General features: G+C 43.9%; 1 protein-coding gene across 1 annotated transcript in view; it reads right to left on the reverse strand.

Moving 5' to 3' along the window:
* C6H10orf90 (chromosome 6 C10orf90 homolog) overlaps positions 1-19,179 on the reverse strand; it is an 84,465-nt gene that overhangs the window by 9,074 nt on the left and 56,212 nt on the right. The window contains exon 4 of the mRNA XM_040438255.1: positions 514-577. Within this exon, the coding sequence (XP_040294189.1) occupies positions 514-577 (64 nt within the window). The remainder of the gene's footprint in view (positions 1-513; positions 578-19,179) is intronic.

Raw genomic sequence — 19,179 nt, forward strand, 5'->3', positions numbered from 1 at the left:
TGCGGATGCTTGCGATTTTCACGCAACCCCATTCACTTCTATGGGGCCTGCGTTGCGTGAAAAACGCTTGTGAGTCCTGCTTCACCTTTCCACTCATAGAGAAAGCCTGTGAGTCTGTCTTTCCCCATCTACACATAGAGAGAGCTTGTGAGTCTTTCTTCCCCATCCACACATAGAGAAAGCCTGTGAGTCCTGCTTCCCCCATCCATCCACACAGAGAAAGCCTGTGAGTCCTTCTTCCCCCATCCATCCACACAGAGAGAGCCTGTGAGTCCTGCTTCCCCCATCTATCCACACAGAGAGAGCCTGTGAGTCCTGCTTTCCCCTTCCCACATATAGAGGAAATCTCACAGACCTGGTTGCAGGAAAATAGGTTTTTGATGAAAATACTAAATAAAATCATTAAAACTATATATCCCTTCAGCACCACATATTTATCCCGTGCTGACCTCCGATAGGAACATAATAGATATAGCAAGTAAAGATTGTCAAGTGACTTTATTTATGTGATACCTTTTGGATCTTTGTTGCATCTCCCTCTCTGAGATTGCTCTTTCCTTTGGACTGAATAAGTTATCTGAAATACAGATAAAAAAACATGAAGTTATTTGAGACACTGTTTTCACAAAAGTGAAGCTATGTTCATTTAAAGGGGTGCTTCCATTTTGTATAGAATATACAATGTATCCAAGATGCTCACCAGTCTATGGACTGGAGCACAGCCCACCAACTACCAATTGATGTTAAAATATATAAGACGAGAAAAAGAAAATGGTCGACTCACAATTTGCGTACACTTAACTAGATCAATTCATGCACATTTAGTATAAAAAAAAATATAAAAAACAATATCCCCATATATAAACTTATTAAAAACACATTCCTGGTCCCTTTAAGTGTTTAAATGCGGAGCTCTCGCATAAAACCTTTGATTATTATAAAATATGGCCTTGGGAACCTTATAGTTGAAATGTACCACTTTGTCCACTTGGTTGGATATATTATATATTAGTTTGTTTGTATTAGTAGTGGTTGATTTACTCACGGAACCCACAGCGTATTGCTGTCTTGTGTCCGCTGTATGCTCCTCTGTATGCCGGCTTGGACGAACTTCTTGCGCATGCGCCCTTGTGTTACAGAGACGCCGAAGCCTCTTTGGAGATCCTCATGTGGATTAGACTGTTACTGTGCGACTTCTATTTTTCACAGGCCGTATGTACCAATGGTCCAGACGCGTTTCGGAACAAAACTGTCCCTTCCTCAGTGGTAACTTAAAATGCTTATAAGCATTATTAAGCAAGCACAGCCCGTTAGTATTACAAGTTCCAGAGCAGGAGCGCTACACTAATGAACATATATCCACAGAGGGACATTGCACCTATAATCTAATAGCACTATAAGTCCCAGGATAAGCGCAGGAGCGCTAAGATTATTGAACATTTATTTATAGCAAGATATTTTAGTTATAATTCAATAGCACTATAAGGACTAGTATAAGCGCAGGAGCGCTAGACTATCGAACATTCCAGGACATTTATATAAGTAAAGTTACAATCAAGTGCGCATTAGCTATATTGATTCAAAGAACTATAAGGTTCACAAGGCCATTGTCACGGCGGATGTGCACTCAGACTCACAGATAACCCACCAACCAGGCTCTGGGCGAGAGACAGGGGAAGGGTCACCTCCTAGCTAATCCCTGACCTCTTTCCCTGCACTGCTCAGCCCACATGCAGATCTTAATGGTAGGTCTGATGTGTCCCCGTGCCTGGGCTGAATCAACCCTAAATTCTCTGAGATAGTGAAGAGGGGAAATAGGAGCAGCCTGCTCGCACAGAACCTGGATGGGAGAGATGACGCAAAACAACCAAACTAGAAATCACACTTATCTTTCTGAGCTGGAACAGACAACCTTCCTTCCTAGCTTCCAAGACAACAATGATACCTATAATCCGCTCAGAGCACTGGACTGGAGTGCTATTTAAACTAATGACCCCACCCAGTGCACCTGATGAGAGGCGGATCCAGCACGGCTCCAAAACAAATACTAAACTCGTGCTGCTATCCTGGCCGACCTCCGTACATCGTCAGAGCGAGGCATGACAGCCATATTTTCTATTAATCAAAGGTTTTATGTGAGAGCTTCGCATTTAAACACGTAAAGGGATCAGGAATGTGTTTTTAATACGTTTACGTATGGGGATATTGTTTTTAGAGTTTTTTATACTAAATGTGTACGAATTGATTTAGTAAATTGTACGCAATTTGACTTTAAGCAAGCCATTTTCTTTTTCTCGTGTTTCCATTTTGGTCAGTCCATTTTCCTGTTGAAAGTTTGGGAATATAGAAATTATTGCTGGGGATACCATATGCTGTCTGTTATGAAGCCTATTAAGATCAAGAGAAACACATGATATATACTGTATGGTCTGGTCTGTATTCATATAACAGATATAACGTACGTGCTTTTGTGAGAGTGAATGAGCTTCTCAGAAAGTAATGGTTGCACAATCTTGGAATGAAGACATACTGATAAACAGAAATGAAAGGATTACAGGCAGCGGGTGTGGAAACATTGTGTCAAGCAAATAGTTAGACTTTAAGCTAATCCTATGGGCAGTCCGCTAGTATTCACCCTTTAACCACTATACAGGGATCTGGACTTCATTGCAGGGTTTCCACCAGACTGCTACCTCATGGAGTAGTCCCAGTGTGGTTGACAGCTGACCGACGGGGGTCAGAGACACTGGTGTAGAGCACTGAGGGAACAAAACTCATAGTCAGTAACAGACCAGAGTCAGAGCTGGCTGAGTACATGTGAATCCATGAAACAAGTCAGAGGTCAGGCAGGCAGCAAAGGGTCAATACCGTAATCACGATCGGCAGCAAAAAGTCAGAGTCGGGAATCAGGCAAAAGTCGGTACATAGACGGATGAACAGAATAGGACACCTTTGCAGGACCAGTGTACAAATCTAACCTATTGTTTGGACACCTTACTATAGAGAAAGGTAATCCATTGCTTAGTTTACTACTGTTCAGTGGGGAAGATGTTATGTGTTGGTAAAATAAGCAAATTAATACAATTAGGAAAACAGTAACAGGCTCTATTGTTCTCCTGATAGGCCTAGATAAAGATGCTCACAGAAGACCATTGCACTTATCAGTTTAATGTGTGATACTCTAAAAGAGACACTCTCTGATTAAAGCCGATGGTCTGAGTGAGAAATGAAAGAGGGTGAGCTTGATGGTTACTTTGTAGCAGTATACCCAAGCATCCATGTGTATCAGTGCCTGATGTCCTTTTAATGAAGCCTAGGAGAGTCATGGCATATCTCAGGTAGGCATATGTTAAATACATATTGAGGAGGAGTCCAATGTAATATACTGTACAGCTATAATTACAGTGCATTATAATATTTAGTTACATGATACGGGAGTATCACAGCCCTCATAAAGCATTATTACAATGACTCGCACACCGTTTAATCACTTGAGTTATGTGTCTCTCCCTCTCTACAGGTGGGGCCTGTTTTTCATTTTTTTGGGATTACAATGTAATAGAAGAGAGTAATTATGATAAGTGATTCTATTTAGAGGCAGATGAATTACTTAAAGATCTGAGGGCTGATTACTTAAGAATTATTACTTGATAAGATGACATCTTGCATTCTGAATTGCAATTCTGTGCATAAATTATTTAAATGTAAAATAGATGAGCTTGTTTTTCAGTGTTTTGTACTGCGCTCATGTATTTTGGAAACGTTTTACTTTGGGTGAATTACCAGAGACATAAGAGAGGCCCCCAGCAAATTCAAAGTGGGACCTTCTTGCAGAACCTGGCTTCCCCCCTTCCCTTCCTCACAAGACTGAAAGTGTCACGGTGCCCTGGTAGTGTAGCGCTCTACACCCTATTTAGTTCTGCCCATGCTAAAACTAACAGTAAATGAAAATTCAACTGGCCGACAGCTATTTATTGCAATTCCCCCGTACACTTATTTTGGCTGAGTGTGTATGTTTTTATATTGGGGAGAGTGGAAGTAAGTCACTGACAGATATCTCTGGCGGCAGCTTATCTGCCGTAAAAACAAAACATTGGCCATGTTGGAATTTAACATGCCCAATCCTTCTTTTCCCAAAAGGGGAGAGTTGGATACTATACACAGAGGAGAGTCAGTCCTAGCAGAATTGGCTGCCTTGGATGACTATAGCCACCTATGGGGAGTTTTTTATTATTGCATTATACTTATTTTGAGCTAATATTTTTATTTTCAATTGGCCTTTATAAAAAAAATTGGATGCCTTTTCTCTGTACAGGACTGAGATTCTCTAGTAGCAGGATCTGTATTTTCACTCTGTTCCATCAGGCAGCTCAGTTGATGGCTTCTTATCACTGATCTCTAACCTTATAAACACTCATTATAGCTCATTTCTTATCTTACTAATAAGAATGTGGCTAAGGTCGGGTTTTCACCAGTGCTAGGAATTCCATTATAGAATATAATGAAATATAAGAATGGAATAAACAGCTTTCACAGCAGAAAAGGCCTGTAATGCCGCATCAGACCAGACAGAAATATCCGCACCCTTCCTAGTCATGTCTGTTAAAGGTTTAACCACCGATGAATAGTTCAAGATAAATTTACGGTTGTAGTTGGTAAACCCCAAAAACCGCATAAGCGCTTTCAGATTTTCGCGTCGATCCCAGTCCAACACGGCACGGACCTTCTCGGGATCCATACGAAAACCTGAGGATGAGAGCAGGTAACCCAGAAATTGAACTTCCTGTACAGCAAATACACACTTTTCCATCTTAGCATACAACTACTGGGGGTGAAAACTTGGTCAGGACTCTACCCTCTAAAGGAACAACTTTTAGCAAATGAGGCCGTGGAAAAAATGGCGCAATGAAAAGGGTTTAGGCAGAAACTCTTCTGTCTTGTGTGGGGGGCCTGACTTGATCCTTGCTATGGGGCCCTTACTTCTCTTTGTACACCACTGGTGGACACCTATATCCAAAATGCCAGCATACTGCTGTTAGCTGGAAGTGTAAGAGTTATGAGAAAGATTCTTCAAACCAACTTTCCACTTTACCCACGATATGGCTTCCCTGAGAAGCTACAGCATGCTTAGTCAGTGAGTGACCAGCAATCTCCGCTTTACAGACCCTTTTGCAGGTGAGGGAATACACTTCGGACACCCATCACCCAAACATCCAGGCCAGACTAACTCCAAGCCTGCATTACAGTGTCAGCATACTGCTGTTAGCCCGAAGTGCGAGAGTTATAAGAAAGATTTTTCAAGTTTCCACTACACCGATTCCCAGGGATCCTGGCTTGTGACTCATCAGGGCTCCTACAACTCACATCCTCTGCAATGGCTCCTCCAGGGCTCGGTGTACAGTGTTTTCCTTTCTCCAAACATAACACTTCTCATTTAAACCAAAAAGTTCTATTGTGTCCACAAAACAAAAGCCTTCTGGCTTGTCCAGGTTATGTTTAACTGCAAACAGGATGCAATGTTTTTTTTTGTAGAGCAGTAGATTCTCCTTGCAATCCTGCCATGCACACCATTATTTTTCAGTGTTCTCCTCTTGGTGTCTACCTTGGTTTCATTTGTGAACTATTACATGCCTTGCTTTTGGCATGATCTTTGTTGGTCGACCACTCCTGGGGAGAGTAATAATGGTCTTGCATTTCCTCCATTTGTACACCATCTGTCTTTCTATGGATAGGTGGAGTCCAAAATCTTTAAAGATGGTGTTGTAACCTTTTCCAGCCCGATGAGCATCAACAACTCTTCTTCTGAGGTCCTTAGAAAACTCCTTTGTTCATGCCATGATACACTTCCACAAATGTGTTGTGAAGATTAGACTTTGATAGTTCACTGTTCTTTAAAGGGTTTATACAATAGTACAAATCCCCCCCACAATGCCTAGTCCTCTCCTATAGACAATTCTTACCTGGCCCCCTAGCCGTGCAGGGATCTGGAGGGTCGCGGGTGCCGGGGGCTGGGTAAGTATCCTCTGTAGGATGGGCCTGGGCATTGTGGGGGGTATTTGTACTACTTGAAAACCCCTTTAAATAAAACAGGTTGCTCGCTCACACCTGAGCATCTCATTGATGGAAAACACCACCAGACTCTAAATTCTCCTTCAAATTATCTGCTAATCCTAAAGGGTCACATACTTTTGCCACTGGCAGACACAGAATGGTGGATCATCTTCCACAATAAATAAATGATCAAGTCTAAAACTTTTGACTTATTAATTTGATTTGTGTAGCTTAACCTACTTTTAGGACTTCTGTGAAAATCGAATGTAGTTCTAGGTCAAAATTTGAAAAATATATATTTTTTAAAAATAGAGGAAATTTGGAAGGGTTCACACAAACTTACACAGCACTAAATGTTACATCTAGAGATGAGAGAATTTTTCAAAAATTAGATTTGCCGGTTCGCCGAATATTTTTGGAGATATATTTGCGGCGAATTTTGTTAAAAAACTGCTATTTCTTGGCTGCAGAGAGCCTTTATAGTGGTGTAGAACACTGCGCCTTGCAGTAACACGCATAGCGAGCCTGCTTTGGTAGTGAAATAATACTGCAAGTCCGTATGACAGGCAGATGACAGGCGTTGCTCTTAGAATCACTGCCCACTTCACTTATTTGGGCAGTCACGGAACCCAGAACTGACCAAACAACTCAAGTATGAACTCAGCCTTACAGGTCGATGTTAGCGCCAAGAAGAAGCGCACTCCTTTTACACCGTCGTCAGCTGATTCCACATAGATGTCAACAGAACCTGTTCCAGTATTTTGCCCTTCCTCTGATCTGTCACTCGGTCAGCATTTGGTCAGTAATCCATCAGTATTGCTAATGCCCAAAAAAAACAGGAGTGTATCCAAAACAGAGATGACATGTGAACGGAATATTTGCAAGTCTTTTGTGTTTTGTACCCACTCCTGCTTTTGGCTACCAAATCATCAGCCAATTCTGATGGGACCATACAGGCCTTACAGCTGCTACACAGAGAGGATCCGTTGTGCGTCTCATTTTACCTTCCTTCTGAAGTTCACAGAGTGGCCCTATGACATAGTGGTAAGGTGAAAGCAGCATGAGGAGACCACAGAGTGGCACAATGACAGAGTGTTGAGGTGGCACCAGCATCAGGAGGCCACAGAGTGGCAAGGTAACACAGTGTGGAGGTGGCAGAAGCATGAGGAGACCACAGAGTGGCAAGGTGACATAGTGTGGAGGTGGCAGCAGCATGAGGCGACCACAGAGTTGCAAAGTGACATAGTGTGGAGGTGGCAGCAGCATGGGGTGACCACAGAGTTGCAAGGTGACATAGTGTGGAGGTGGCAGCAGCATGAGGAGACCACAGAGTGGCAAGGTGACATAGTGTGGAGGTGGCAGCAGCATGAGGAGACCACAGAGTGGCAAGGTAACATATTGTGGAGGTGGGAGCAGCATGAGGAGACCACAGAGTGGCAAGGTGACATAGTGTGGAGGTGGGTGGCAGTACCAGTGCACGCTGAAGATGGTGGATGAAAGAAGGAGCACTTGGCATCAGATCTGTGGCAGCATCAGAATAGTTGCTGAGGCAGGTAGCCACAAGAAACCGGTCTCTTTTGTCAAAGTGTTGGTGTGGCACCATGGATGATCTAGTCTGATGCATCAGGAATTGGTGGGTGGAAGTCCTGGCTGATCCACGCCTGATTTATCTTGACAAAGGACAGTCTCTCCACATTTTGGGTGGACAGGTGAGTTCTTATTGGGGTAACTATGGCCCCTGTCGCACTAAACACCCGCTCTGATGCTATACTACTGGCCGGGCAGGACAGCTTTTCCAGGGCAAACTCGGCCAGTGGTGGCCACAAATACAGTTCGGCTGCACAGTAGTCCAGCGGATCTTCAATGATGGCTGCCAGGGTGCTGTCCAAGTATGCCACCACCTGCTGGTTCAGGTTCTGCTCTATGTCTAGCTGCTGGTGAGTAGTTTCTTCACTATGCGGGTAAAGAAAGCTGCTCATCAGCGACTGTAGACTGATGGAGCTGTTACTGTTCCTGCCACCCCACTCCTCCTCAGCAGCCATGGCAGTGGAACGTGAGTGTAGAAGGCCCCCCGGTCAGACCTGCGAGAGGATGGACGATGGCACATATAGGCAGCAGCCAACTGACTACATAGATTGTCTCAATAGTGGTTCAGTTTGTCCTCCATCTCAGGGGGTATTAAAAAAGGCCCCATTTTGGACCGGTAGCGCGGGTCCAATAAGGTGGAGAGCCAGAAGTCATCCCTTTGCCGAATGGTGACAATTCAACTGTCACTACCCAAGCAAGTGAGCATGCAGCAGGCCATTTGTGCAAGTGAATCGGAGGGACTTCCTGCCTCCATCTCCACTGCATACTGTCACTGTGTGTCTGGGTCCTCTGCCTCATCTTCCTCATCGCCCTGTAGCTCCTCTGGCTGCTCCTGCTCCTCCTCTCCTGCCACCTGTGTAGAAAAACCACCCATTTCACTACACATTGCTTGTGCTCCAATTTCCTCCTCCTCCAGTTCAGCCCCCACAGGGCTCATGTGGCCGTGAGATCTAGGCACCAGTTCTCCAGTCCCCTGACCAGCCGGATTTACCAGCATCTGTTCCAGGACATGAAGCAGTGGAATGACATTGTTCATCCCGTAGTCCTGGCGACTGACAAATAACGTGGAGTCCTCAAAGGGCCTGAGCAAATGGCAGGTGTCACACATTAGCTGCCACTGGCTGACATCGGAGTTACACAGGGGAGTACTCCTGTCTGCTTGGATCATCAGGAAATCGTTTATGGCCTTTCTCTGTTTATACAGAGCGTATGGCGGGTGGAATTCCAATGGGTGGAAAGGTCACATATCAGCCTATGTTGGGGGATGCCGTTCTGTGGAGGCTGTGCTTTGCAGCGTACGAGTGGCTGAATTGCATGCAAAGTTTCCTGGCCATTTTTAGGATGTCTTGCAGATGGGTGGAAGAATTTAGGAACCGATTGACAACCAGATTTAACATGTGTGCCATGCAGGGCACATGGCTCAGCCCTCCATGACGCAGCACCGACACAATGTTCTTCCCATTGTCGGTCACCATGGTTCTGATTTTCAGTTGTCGCGGAGAAAGCCAGGATTCGATTTCTTGCTAAAGGACATGGAGCAGTTCCTCCACTCTGTGACTCCGTTCGCCCAGGCAAACAAGGTGCTTAACAGCGTGACACTGCCATGCCCTGCACATGTGGTATGCTGGAGGGGCACTGTGAATTGTGACTGCAGTGGAGGCTGAGGACATGGTGGAGGATGAGGAGGCAGAGGCGGACTTTGTCGCTGGACCAACAGCATGGAGGCGGAAGCGGCATCACCTGGCAAAGTTGCTGGTGTGGCTGTGCAGGAACCACATTCACCCAGTGGGCCGTAAAGGACATGTACTGTCACTGACCATAGTTACAGCTCCACACGTCGGCGCTGCTGTGTACTTTGGCAGACACCGACAAGATCAAGGACTGGCCCACCTTCTGTTCTACATGTGTGTGCAGGGCTGGTACTGCCTTTTTGACAAAGAAATGACGGCTTGGGAGTCTCCACCTCAGCTCGGCACAAGCCATAAGTTCTCTGAAAGGTGCAGAGTCCACCACTTGGAAAGGGAGGGACTGCAGCACCAGCAACTTGGACAGGAGCACATTCAGCTTCTGTGCCGTTGGATGAGTGCAGGCATACTGTTGTCTCTTGGCAATCACTTTGGTGATCCATTGCTGACGGAATGAGTGATGAGGAGGAGCAGGAGAATTGGGACCAGCAGATGATGGGAAGGACAGACAGCTCCCTTCGGCTGAGATGGTGGAGCCTTGACTGCCTGAAACTGGGTGTGTACCACTAGGTAATGCAGCAGTTGCTGCGACAGACTGGACCACCATGGTTCTCCCAGGCCACTTTATAGCGATGCTGCATATTTTGATGCAGGCCCTGGGCACGCTTCACCTTCTGCCCATAGATTCTACAGATGGTCACGTTCACCTCCTCCGGCAGCTTAAAAAAAAACTGCCTCACCGCTGAGTAGGTGATTTTACCCCCAACACTACGCAGTGACTGACTGCTACCGCCTCTGTGAACCCCTGCATCCCGGCAGGTAGGCTCCTGCGAAGCGGGTGGTCTACCCGATGCACGTTTGGCTACCGACGTCCCACTGCTGCCACCCTGCTGACTCACGGCCACGCTAGAGACTTGCTGGCTCCGCCAATGCCTCACCGGCAAGCTGCCACCCTCTTCTCCTGATAATGATAAAGACCCTAATTAACCCAGCTCCCAAGTGCGATCTGCTACATCATCATCATCGAGTACTGTCTGCACGTCACTGATGTCCTCCTCAACCGTCTCTGGGTCAGGAGCCTGACCGCTTACAACACCAGCTCCCACGCCACTCTCCTCATCACTACTTGCCCGCCTAGTGGAGGAAGCGGCGGATGTCTCCTTCAGATCTTGGCTGGGCTGTAGCTGCTGACTGTCCTCTAGTAGCTCGTCCTCGCTGAAAAGTGGAGCTGAGCCAAGGGAATATAATACTTAATGCACTGAGGGAACTGAAAATGACAGCGGAAGGTTCAGGACAGGTGGGGGCACAGGGCCTGCTCCCAGGTCATGCCAACTAATCGTTGTGTCAGAGGAACTCACCAACTTTTGACTGGGGGTGTCTGATGTCACTTGGGATGAAGTGGATGACCGAGTCAACCATTGAAGAACCGCTGGGTTGCTGGTCAAGACACAACCGCTGGATGACACTAGGAGCTCAGGCCTCTCGCTGCGACTCCTGCTGCCATGCCCCCTTACTCTGCTGCGACCTCTGCTTGCTCCAGAAACATTTAGGCCTCTGCCACTCCCCTGTGCAGGGCTTGGCACTTCTCTGTCTGACATACTGTTAGATCAAATAATCCAATGTTAGTTCAAATATTTTTCCTTTTGCCACTAATACACGGCAAACAGGGCTTTAGAATATATCACTGCACCGTTGAACGGCAATTAGGCCCTAATTTTTTTCAACTTTTACACAACACAAAAGGCTTTTCAACAGATATGTGCAACGCTGAACGGCGAATATATTTTTATTTTGCCACTAACACATGGCAAACAGGGTTTTGGAATATATCACTGCACCGCTGAATGGCAATTAGGCCCTAATTTTTTTCAACTTTTACACAAAAGAAAATACTTTTTAACAGATATGTGCAACGCTGAACGGTGAATATATTTTTATTTCGCCACTAATACACGTCAAACAGGGTTTTGGAATATATCACTGCACCACTGAATGGCAATTAGGCCCTAATTTTGTTTCAACTTTTACACAACTTAAAAGGCTTTTCAACAGATAAGTTCAACGCTGAACGGCGAATATATTTTTATTTTGCCACTAATACATGGCAAACAGGGCTTTAGAATATATCACTGAACCGCACAAGGGCAAATATATTTTTCTTTTGCCACTAATACACGTCAAAAAGAGCTTTACAACATATAACTGCACCGCACAAGGGCAAATAAGACGTACTGTAGAAATATTTCCTTGTAATAAACCCTGTTAATGGCTGTATCAAACAGTATTTGCACCCAATAACAAGAACGGTTTGCTGGAATTAGGCCCCTTTCACACGGGCGAGAATTCCATGCGGGTGCAATGCGTGAGGTGAACGCATTGCACCCACACTGAATCCGGACCCATTCACTTCAATGGGGCTGTTCAAATGAGCGGTGATTTTCACGCATCGCAGCATGTTCTATATTCTGCGTTTTTCACACAACGCAGGCCCCATAGAAATGAATAGGTCTGCGTGAAAATCTCAAGCATGCGCAAACAAGTGCGGATGCGGTGCGATTTTCACGCATGGTTGCTAGGAGATGATGTAAGTAAATTGATAAAAGTCAATTTAATGTATTATTTTCCCTTATAACACGGTTATAAGGGAAAATAATAGCATTCTTAATACAGAATGCTTACTAAAATGTGGCTTTAGGGGTTAAAAAATAAAATAAAAATTACTCACCTCATCCTGTTGTTCGCGCAGCCGGTATCTTCTTCTTTCTTCTCCTTTTAGGACCTGCCAAAGGACCTTTGATGACGTTTGGCAGGTCATAAAAGAAGAATCAAGAAGACGACGCCGGCTGCGCGAACAACAGAATGAGGTGAGTTAATTTTATTTATTTTTTTAACCCCTAAAGCCACATTTTAGTAAGCATTCTGTATTAAGAATGCTATTATTTTCCTTAATAACCATGTTATAAGGGAAAATAATAAAATCTACAGAACACCTAACCCAAACCCGAACTTCAGTGAAGAAGTCCGGGTTCGGGTCTGGGTACCACAATCGGCTTTTTATCACGCGCGTGCAAAACGCATTGCCCCCGCACGATAAAAACGGAACATCGGAACGCAATCCGCAGTCAAAACTGACTGCAATTGCGTACCTACTCGCACGATTTTCCATGATCGCAGATGCAACGCATCCGGACCTAATCCGGACACGCTCGTCTGCAAGGGGCCTTTCAGAGCTGTATAACGGCAATTGGATCCCCAGTCAGTGTAGCAAGGTGTAATAGGATTGTTCCTATTACCCAGTCTGTAACCTCCCCTACTGAACCCTGTTCTACATAAATGCTTTGGAACGATTCCTCCCTATCCTTTCCCTGCACTTACAAATAGTTTTTTCACCACATTCAAGTCTTTCCTATCACTGTCCCTAGCGCCTGCTGACGTCTCTCCCTGCACTAAGTACATTGGTAAATGGCATAATCTAAGATGGCTGCCGCTATTTATAGGGCTGTGACATCACAGGGCTGGCTGCTGATTGGCCGCATGCATGGCATTATGGGTGATCCCACCTTCCCAGGGTTATTGCTCCATGTCCTCACAAGTGTAGCTGCCATTTTAGAGAAAAATTTGATTCGTTACCACGAAGCGTGAAGAAATTCGGCTTCGGTGCAAATCAAATTTTTCCTGAAATTCGGATCGAATTCCACTTCGTCAGCTTCGATTCGCTCATCTCTAGTTACATCCAAAAATATGTACCAATGTCAACATGAAGTATGTTGTCATGTCATATTTTCTTTTAGCAATTTCCGTTCACCATTTACACAAGCTTAGCAAATTTAACAAATGTAGGAAAATTTTCTCAGCCTTGATGGCTCTGGGCTCAGGGGGTTGATGGGAACAGACAACTGTCTCCTGGGTGGACTGCATAAAGTTGACTTGTGCTCCCTGTAAATTGCTGAACAGTGTTTGCTCACATTGTGTTGCTTGTTCATATTATGTAAAACCTGACCCTGGTGGAAAATGCAGCTGGATTTCACCGTAACTATTTTTGGCTATCTGTTTCATTTACAGCCGGCAGCCGTTATAATTTGATAATGCAGCACATCAAAACCTTTTTGGGTGAATTAACAAGGACAAAACCATCCAGCAGACCCATTTGCTGGAGGTGGAAGATATAATGCATGACTGCTCCACTTACCAATTATTTACAACGTGCGTTATAACTTTGCCTAAAGCTGGAATCCAATAAATTATAAGATGAGAGTGGAGATGACTGTCGGCTGTGATAGTCAACTTTTACTTAAAGGGGTTTCTTAATGTGGATTGAAGTAGAGTATGTCTTTTACAAAGTGTCAGATCAAACACACTGTACACATTAAAGCCAGTGAGGGAGATACAGTATATACAGTATGCCACATAGGGCATTATCTGTACTGAATTCTTAAAAAGGTTATACAACCCTTATAATGACCCCCTCAATGCCCTGGCACCTCATATTGATTATACTTACCCCGCTCCCTGTCATCTGCGTCGCTCCTGATCCCCGCAAACCCACGGTGCATCTCCCCATCGCTAATAGCCAATAGCAGACCGTGACGGGGACGAGCCTTGTGGGTGACTATTCGCTGCCCCCACCATCGCCGGATGTTTTAATCTACAGGGAGATGCAGCGACGGGTGCTGGGGAGCAGGTAAGTATAATCAATGTGAGGCGCCCGGGCATTGGAGGGGTCATTATGGGGGTTGGATAACCCCCTTAAGAAACGAGGTTCCATGGGTGCACCAGAGGCAATGATTTTGTGGGCTGGTAAGAGGGTCGCAATCACTTTAAAAATGAGGTTGGAGGGAGCAAAAGGAACAACTAGTGAGTAATCACCTTACAGATTCCCTGCCACTCGCGATATTCTAATCGCGAATTTTTATCGCGAATAATCGGCACTTCCAGAATTAGCGAAGATGTAGAATATAGTGCTATATATTCGTAATCGCGAATATTCTAGATTTGATTTTTTTCATCAGTAACCTCCCTTCTTGCTTGTGGGCCAATGAGAAGGCTGCAATGTCTTTGTCAGAGCTTAGCAACATCCCTAGCAACCAATAGGAAGGTTGCCTACCCCTTACTATATAAGAACCTCCCCAGCAGCCATTTTCTGCTGTTTATTTGCAGTTCTGAGAGAGACAGCAGTGTCATCGCTGTGCTCTGTGCTTTTTATCTGGATCCTATTCCTTATCCAATTGCATTAGATAGTTAGTTAGCTCATATATACACTACAGATAGGTAGTGGGAGATAGTCAGTGTAATTTAGATCGTGATATAGTTCTGCTGTCCATACATACATGCTAGAGACTTTGGGGGAGATTTATCAAACTGTTGTAAAGTAGAACTGGCTTAGTTGCCCATAGCAACCAATCAAATTCCACCTTTCATTTTCCAAAGGAGCTTTAAAAAATGAAAGGTGGAATCTGATTGATTGCTACCAAAAGGAGGAATCTGAGCCAGTTGATAACCCCCCCCCCCCCCATAGTGCTGTGATGTCAAAACAATACTTATAAATAACATGTAAAAAATATACCTCCAGAACTGTCTGTCTGTGATCTATCTATCTCATATCTACAGTACAGACCAAAAGTTTGGATACACCTTCTCATTCAAAGAGTTTTCTTTATTTTCATGACTATGAAGGCATCAAAACTATGAATTAACACATGTGGATTTATATACATAACAAACAAGTGTGAAACAACTGAAAATATGTCATATTCTAGGTTCTTCAAAGTAGCCACCTTTTGCTTTGATTACTGCTTACCACACTCTTGGCATTCTCTTGATGAGCTTCAAGAGGTAGTCCCCTGAAACGGACTTCCAACAGTCTTGAAGGAGTTCCCAGAGATGCTTAGCACTTGTTGGCCCTTTTGCCTTCACTCTGCGGTCCAGCTCACCCCAAACCATCTCGATTGGGTTCAGGTCCGGTGACTGTGGAGGCCAGGTCATCTGTCACAGCACCCCATCACTCTCCTTCATGGTCAAATAGCCCTTACTTTCAAAGTTTTCCCAATTTTTCGGCTGACTGACTGACCTTTATTTCTTAAAGTAATGATGGCCACTCATTTTTCTTTACTTAGCTGCTTTTTTCTTGCCATAAAACAAATTCTAACAGTCTATTCAGTAGGACTATCAGCTGTGTATCCACTTGACTTCTCCTCAACGCAACTGATGGTCCCAACCCCATTTATAAGGCAAGAAATCCCACTTATTAAACCTGACAGGGCACACCTGTGAAGTGAAAACCATTTCAGGGGACTACCTCTTGAAGCTCATCAAGAGAATGCCAAGAGTGTGCAAAGCAGTAATCAAAGCAAAAGGTGGCTACTTTGAAGAACCTAGAATATTACATATTTTCAGTTGTTTCACACTTGTTTGTTATGAATATAATTCCACATGTGTTAATTCATAGTTTTGATGCCTTCAGTGTGAATCTACAATTTTCATAGTCATGAAAATAAAGAAAACTCTTTGAATGAGAAGGTGTGTCCAAACTTTTGGTCTGTACTGTATATATATATATATATATATATATATATATATTTGGAAGAAAAAGTATGTGAACCCTTGAATGATATGGATTTCTGCACAAATTGGTCATAAAATGTGATCTGATCTTCATCTAAGTCACAACAATAGACAATCACAGTCTGCTTAAACTAATAACACACAAAGAATTAAATGTTACCATGTTATTATTGAACACACCATGTAAACATTCACAGTGCAGATGGAAAAAGTATGTGAACCCTTGGATTTAATAACTGGTTGAACCTCCTTTGGCAGCAATAACTTCAACCAAACGTTTCCTGTAGTTGCAGATCAGACGTGCACAACGGTCAGGAGTAATTCTTGACGATTCCTCTTTACAGAACAGTTTCAGTTCAGCAATATTCTTGGGATGTCTGGTGTGAATCGCTTTCTTGAGGTCATGCCACAGCATCTCAATCGGGTTGAGGTCAGGACTCTGACTGGGCCACTCCAGAAAGCGTATTTTCTTCTGTTTAAGCCATTCTGTTGTTGATTTACTTCTATGCTTTGGGTTGTTGTCCTGTTGCAACACCCATCTTCTGTTGAGCTTCAGCTGGTGGACAGATGGCCTTAAGTTCTCCTGCAAAATGTCTTGATAAACTTGGGAATTAATTTTTCCTTCGATGATAGCAATCCGTCCAGGCCCTGACGAAGCAAAGCAGGCCCAAATCATGATGCCCCCACCACCATACTTCACAGTTGGGATGAGGTTTTGATGTTGGTGTGCTGTGCGTCTTTTTCTCCACACATAATGTTGTGTGTTTCTTCCAAACAACTGGACTTTGGTTTCATCTGTCCACAGAATATTTTGCCAGTACTGCTGTGGAGCATCCAGGTGCTCTTGTGTAAACTGTAAACGTGCAGCAATGTTTTTTTGGACAGCAGTGGCTTCCTCTGTGGTACCCTGCCATGAAATCCATTCTTGTTTGGTGTTTTACATATCGTATATTCGCTAACAGGGATGTTAGCATATGCCAGGGACTTTTGTAAGTCTTTAGCTGACACTCTAGGATTCTTCTTCACCTCATTGAGCAGTCTGCGCTGTGCTCTTGCAGTCATCTTTACAGGACGTCCACTACTAGGGAGAGTAGCAGCAGTGCTGAACTTTCTCCATTTATAGACAATTTGTCTTACCGTGGACTGATGAACAGCAAGGCTTTTGAAGATACTTTTATAACCCTTTCCAGCTTTATGCAAGTCAACTATTCTTAATCGTAGGTCTTTTGAGAGCTCTTTTGTGTGAGGCATCATTCACATCAGGCAATGCTTCTTGTGAAAAGCAAACCCAGAACTGGTGTGTTTTTTTATAGAGCAGGGCAGCTGTAACCATCACCTCCAATCTCATCTCATTGATTGGACTCCAGTTGGCTGACACCTCACTCCAATTAGCTCTTGGATGTCATTAGTCTAGGGGTTCACATATTTTTTCCACCTGCACTGTGAATGTTTATATGGTGTGTTCAATAAAAACATGGTAACATGTAATTATTTGTGTGTTATTAGTTTAAGCAGACTGTGATTGTCTATTATTGTGACTTATATGAAGATCAGATCACATTTTATGACCAATTTGTGCAGAAATCCATATCATTCCAAAGGGTTGACATACTTTTTCTTGCAACTGTATGTACAGTCGTGGCCAAAAGTTTTGAGAATTACATAAATATTGGAAATTGGAAAAAAAATTTAGAATAACAATTTGCATATACTCCAGAATATTATGAAGAGTGATTAGATGAATTGCATAGTCCTTCTTTGCCATGAAAATTAACTTAATCCCCAAAAAAACTTTCCACTGCATTTCATTGCTGTCATTAAAGGACCTGCTGAGATCATTTCAGTAATCGTCTTGTTAACTCAGGTGAGAATGTTGACGAGCACAAGGCTGGAGATCATTATGTCAGGCTGATTGGGTTAAAATGGCAGACTTGACATGTTAAAAGGAGGGTGATGCTTGAAATCATTGTTCTTCCATTGTTAACCATGGTGACCTGCAAAGAAACGCGTGCAGCTATCATTGCATTGCATAAAAATGGCTTCACAGGCAAGGATATTGTGGCTACTAAGATTGCACCTCAATCAACAATTTTTAGGATCATCAAGAACTTCAAAGAAAGAGGTTCAATTCTTGTTAAGAAGGCTTCAGGGCATCCAAGAAAGTCCAGCAAGCGCCAGGATCGTCTCCTAAAGAGGATTCAGCTGCGGGATCGGAGTGCCACCAGTGCAGAGCTTGCTCAGGAATGGCAGCAGGCAGGTGTGAGCGCATCTGCACGCACAGTGAGGTGAAGACTTTTGGAAGATGGCCTGGTGTCAAGAAGGGCAGCAAAGAAGCCACTTCTCTCCAAAAAAAACATCAGGGACAGATTGATCTTCTGTAGAAAGTATGGTGAATGGACTGCTGAGGACTGGGGCAAAGTCATATTCTCCGATGAAGCCTCTTTCCGATTGTTTGGGGCATCTTGAAAAAGGCTTGTCCGGAGAAGAAAAGGTGAGCACTACCATCAGTCCTGTGTCATGCCAACAGTAAAGCATCCTGAGACCATTCATGTGTGGGGTTGCTTCTCATCCAAGGGAGTGGGCTCACTCACAATTTTGCCCAAAAACAAAGCCATGAATAAAGAATGGTACCAAAACACCCTCCAACAGCAACTTCTTCCAACAATCCAACAACAGTTTGGTGAAGAACAATGCATTTTCCAGCACGATGGAGCACCGTGCCCTAAGGCAAAAGTGATAACTAAGTGGCTCGGGGACCAAAACGTTGACATTTTGGGTCCATGGCCTCCCCAGATCTTAATCCCATTGAGAACTTGTGGTCAATCCTCAAGAGGTGGGTGGACAAACAAAAACCCACTAATTCTGACAAACTCCAAGAAGTGATTATGAAAGAATGGGTTGCTATCAGTCAGGAATTGGCCCAGAAGTTGATTGAGAGCATGCCCAGTCGAATTGCAGAGGTCCTGAAAAAGAAGGGCCAACACTGCAAATACTGACTCTTTGCATAAATGTAATTGTAGATAAAAGCCTTTGAAACTTATGAAGTGCGTGTAATTATATTTCACTACATCACAGAAACAACTGAAACAAAGATCTAAAAGCAGTTTAGCAGCAAACTTTGTGAAAACTAATATTTGTGTCATTCTCAAAACTTTTGGCCACGACTGTAAATACACATACACATATATATACAGTACAGACCAAAAGTTTGGACACACCTTCTCATTCAAAGAGTTTTCTTTATTTTCATGACCATGAAAATTGTAGATTCACACTGAAGGCATCAAAACTATGA

The sequence above is a fragment of the Bufo bufo genome, chromosome 6 (assembly GCF_905171765.1).
Source record: "Bufo bufo chromosome 6, aBufBuf1.1, whole genome shotgun sequence".
In the NCBI taxonomy this organism is placed as follows: domain Eukaryota; kingdom Metazoa; phylum Chordata; class Amphibia; order Anura; family Bufonidae; genus Bufo; species Bufo bufo.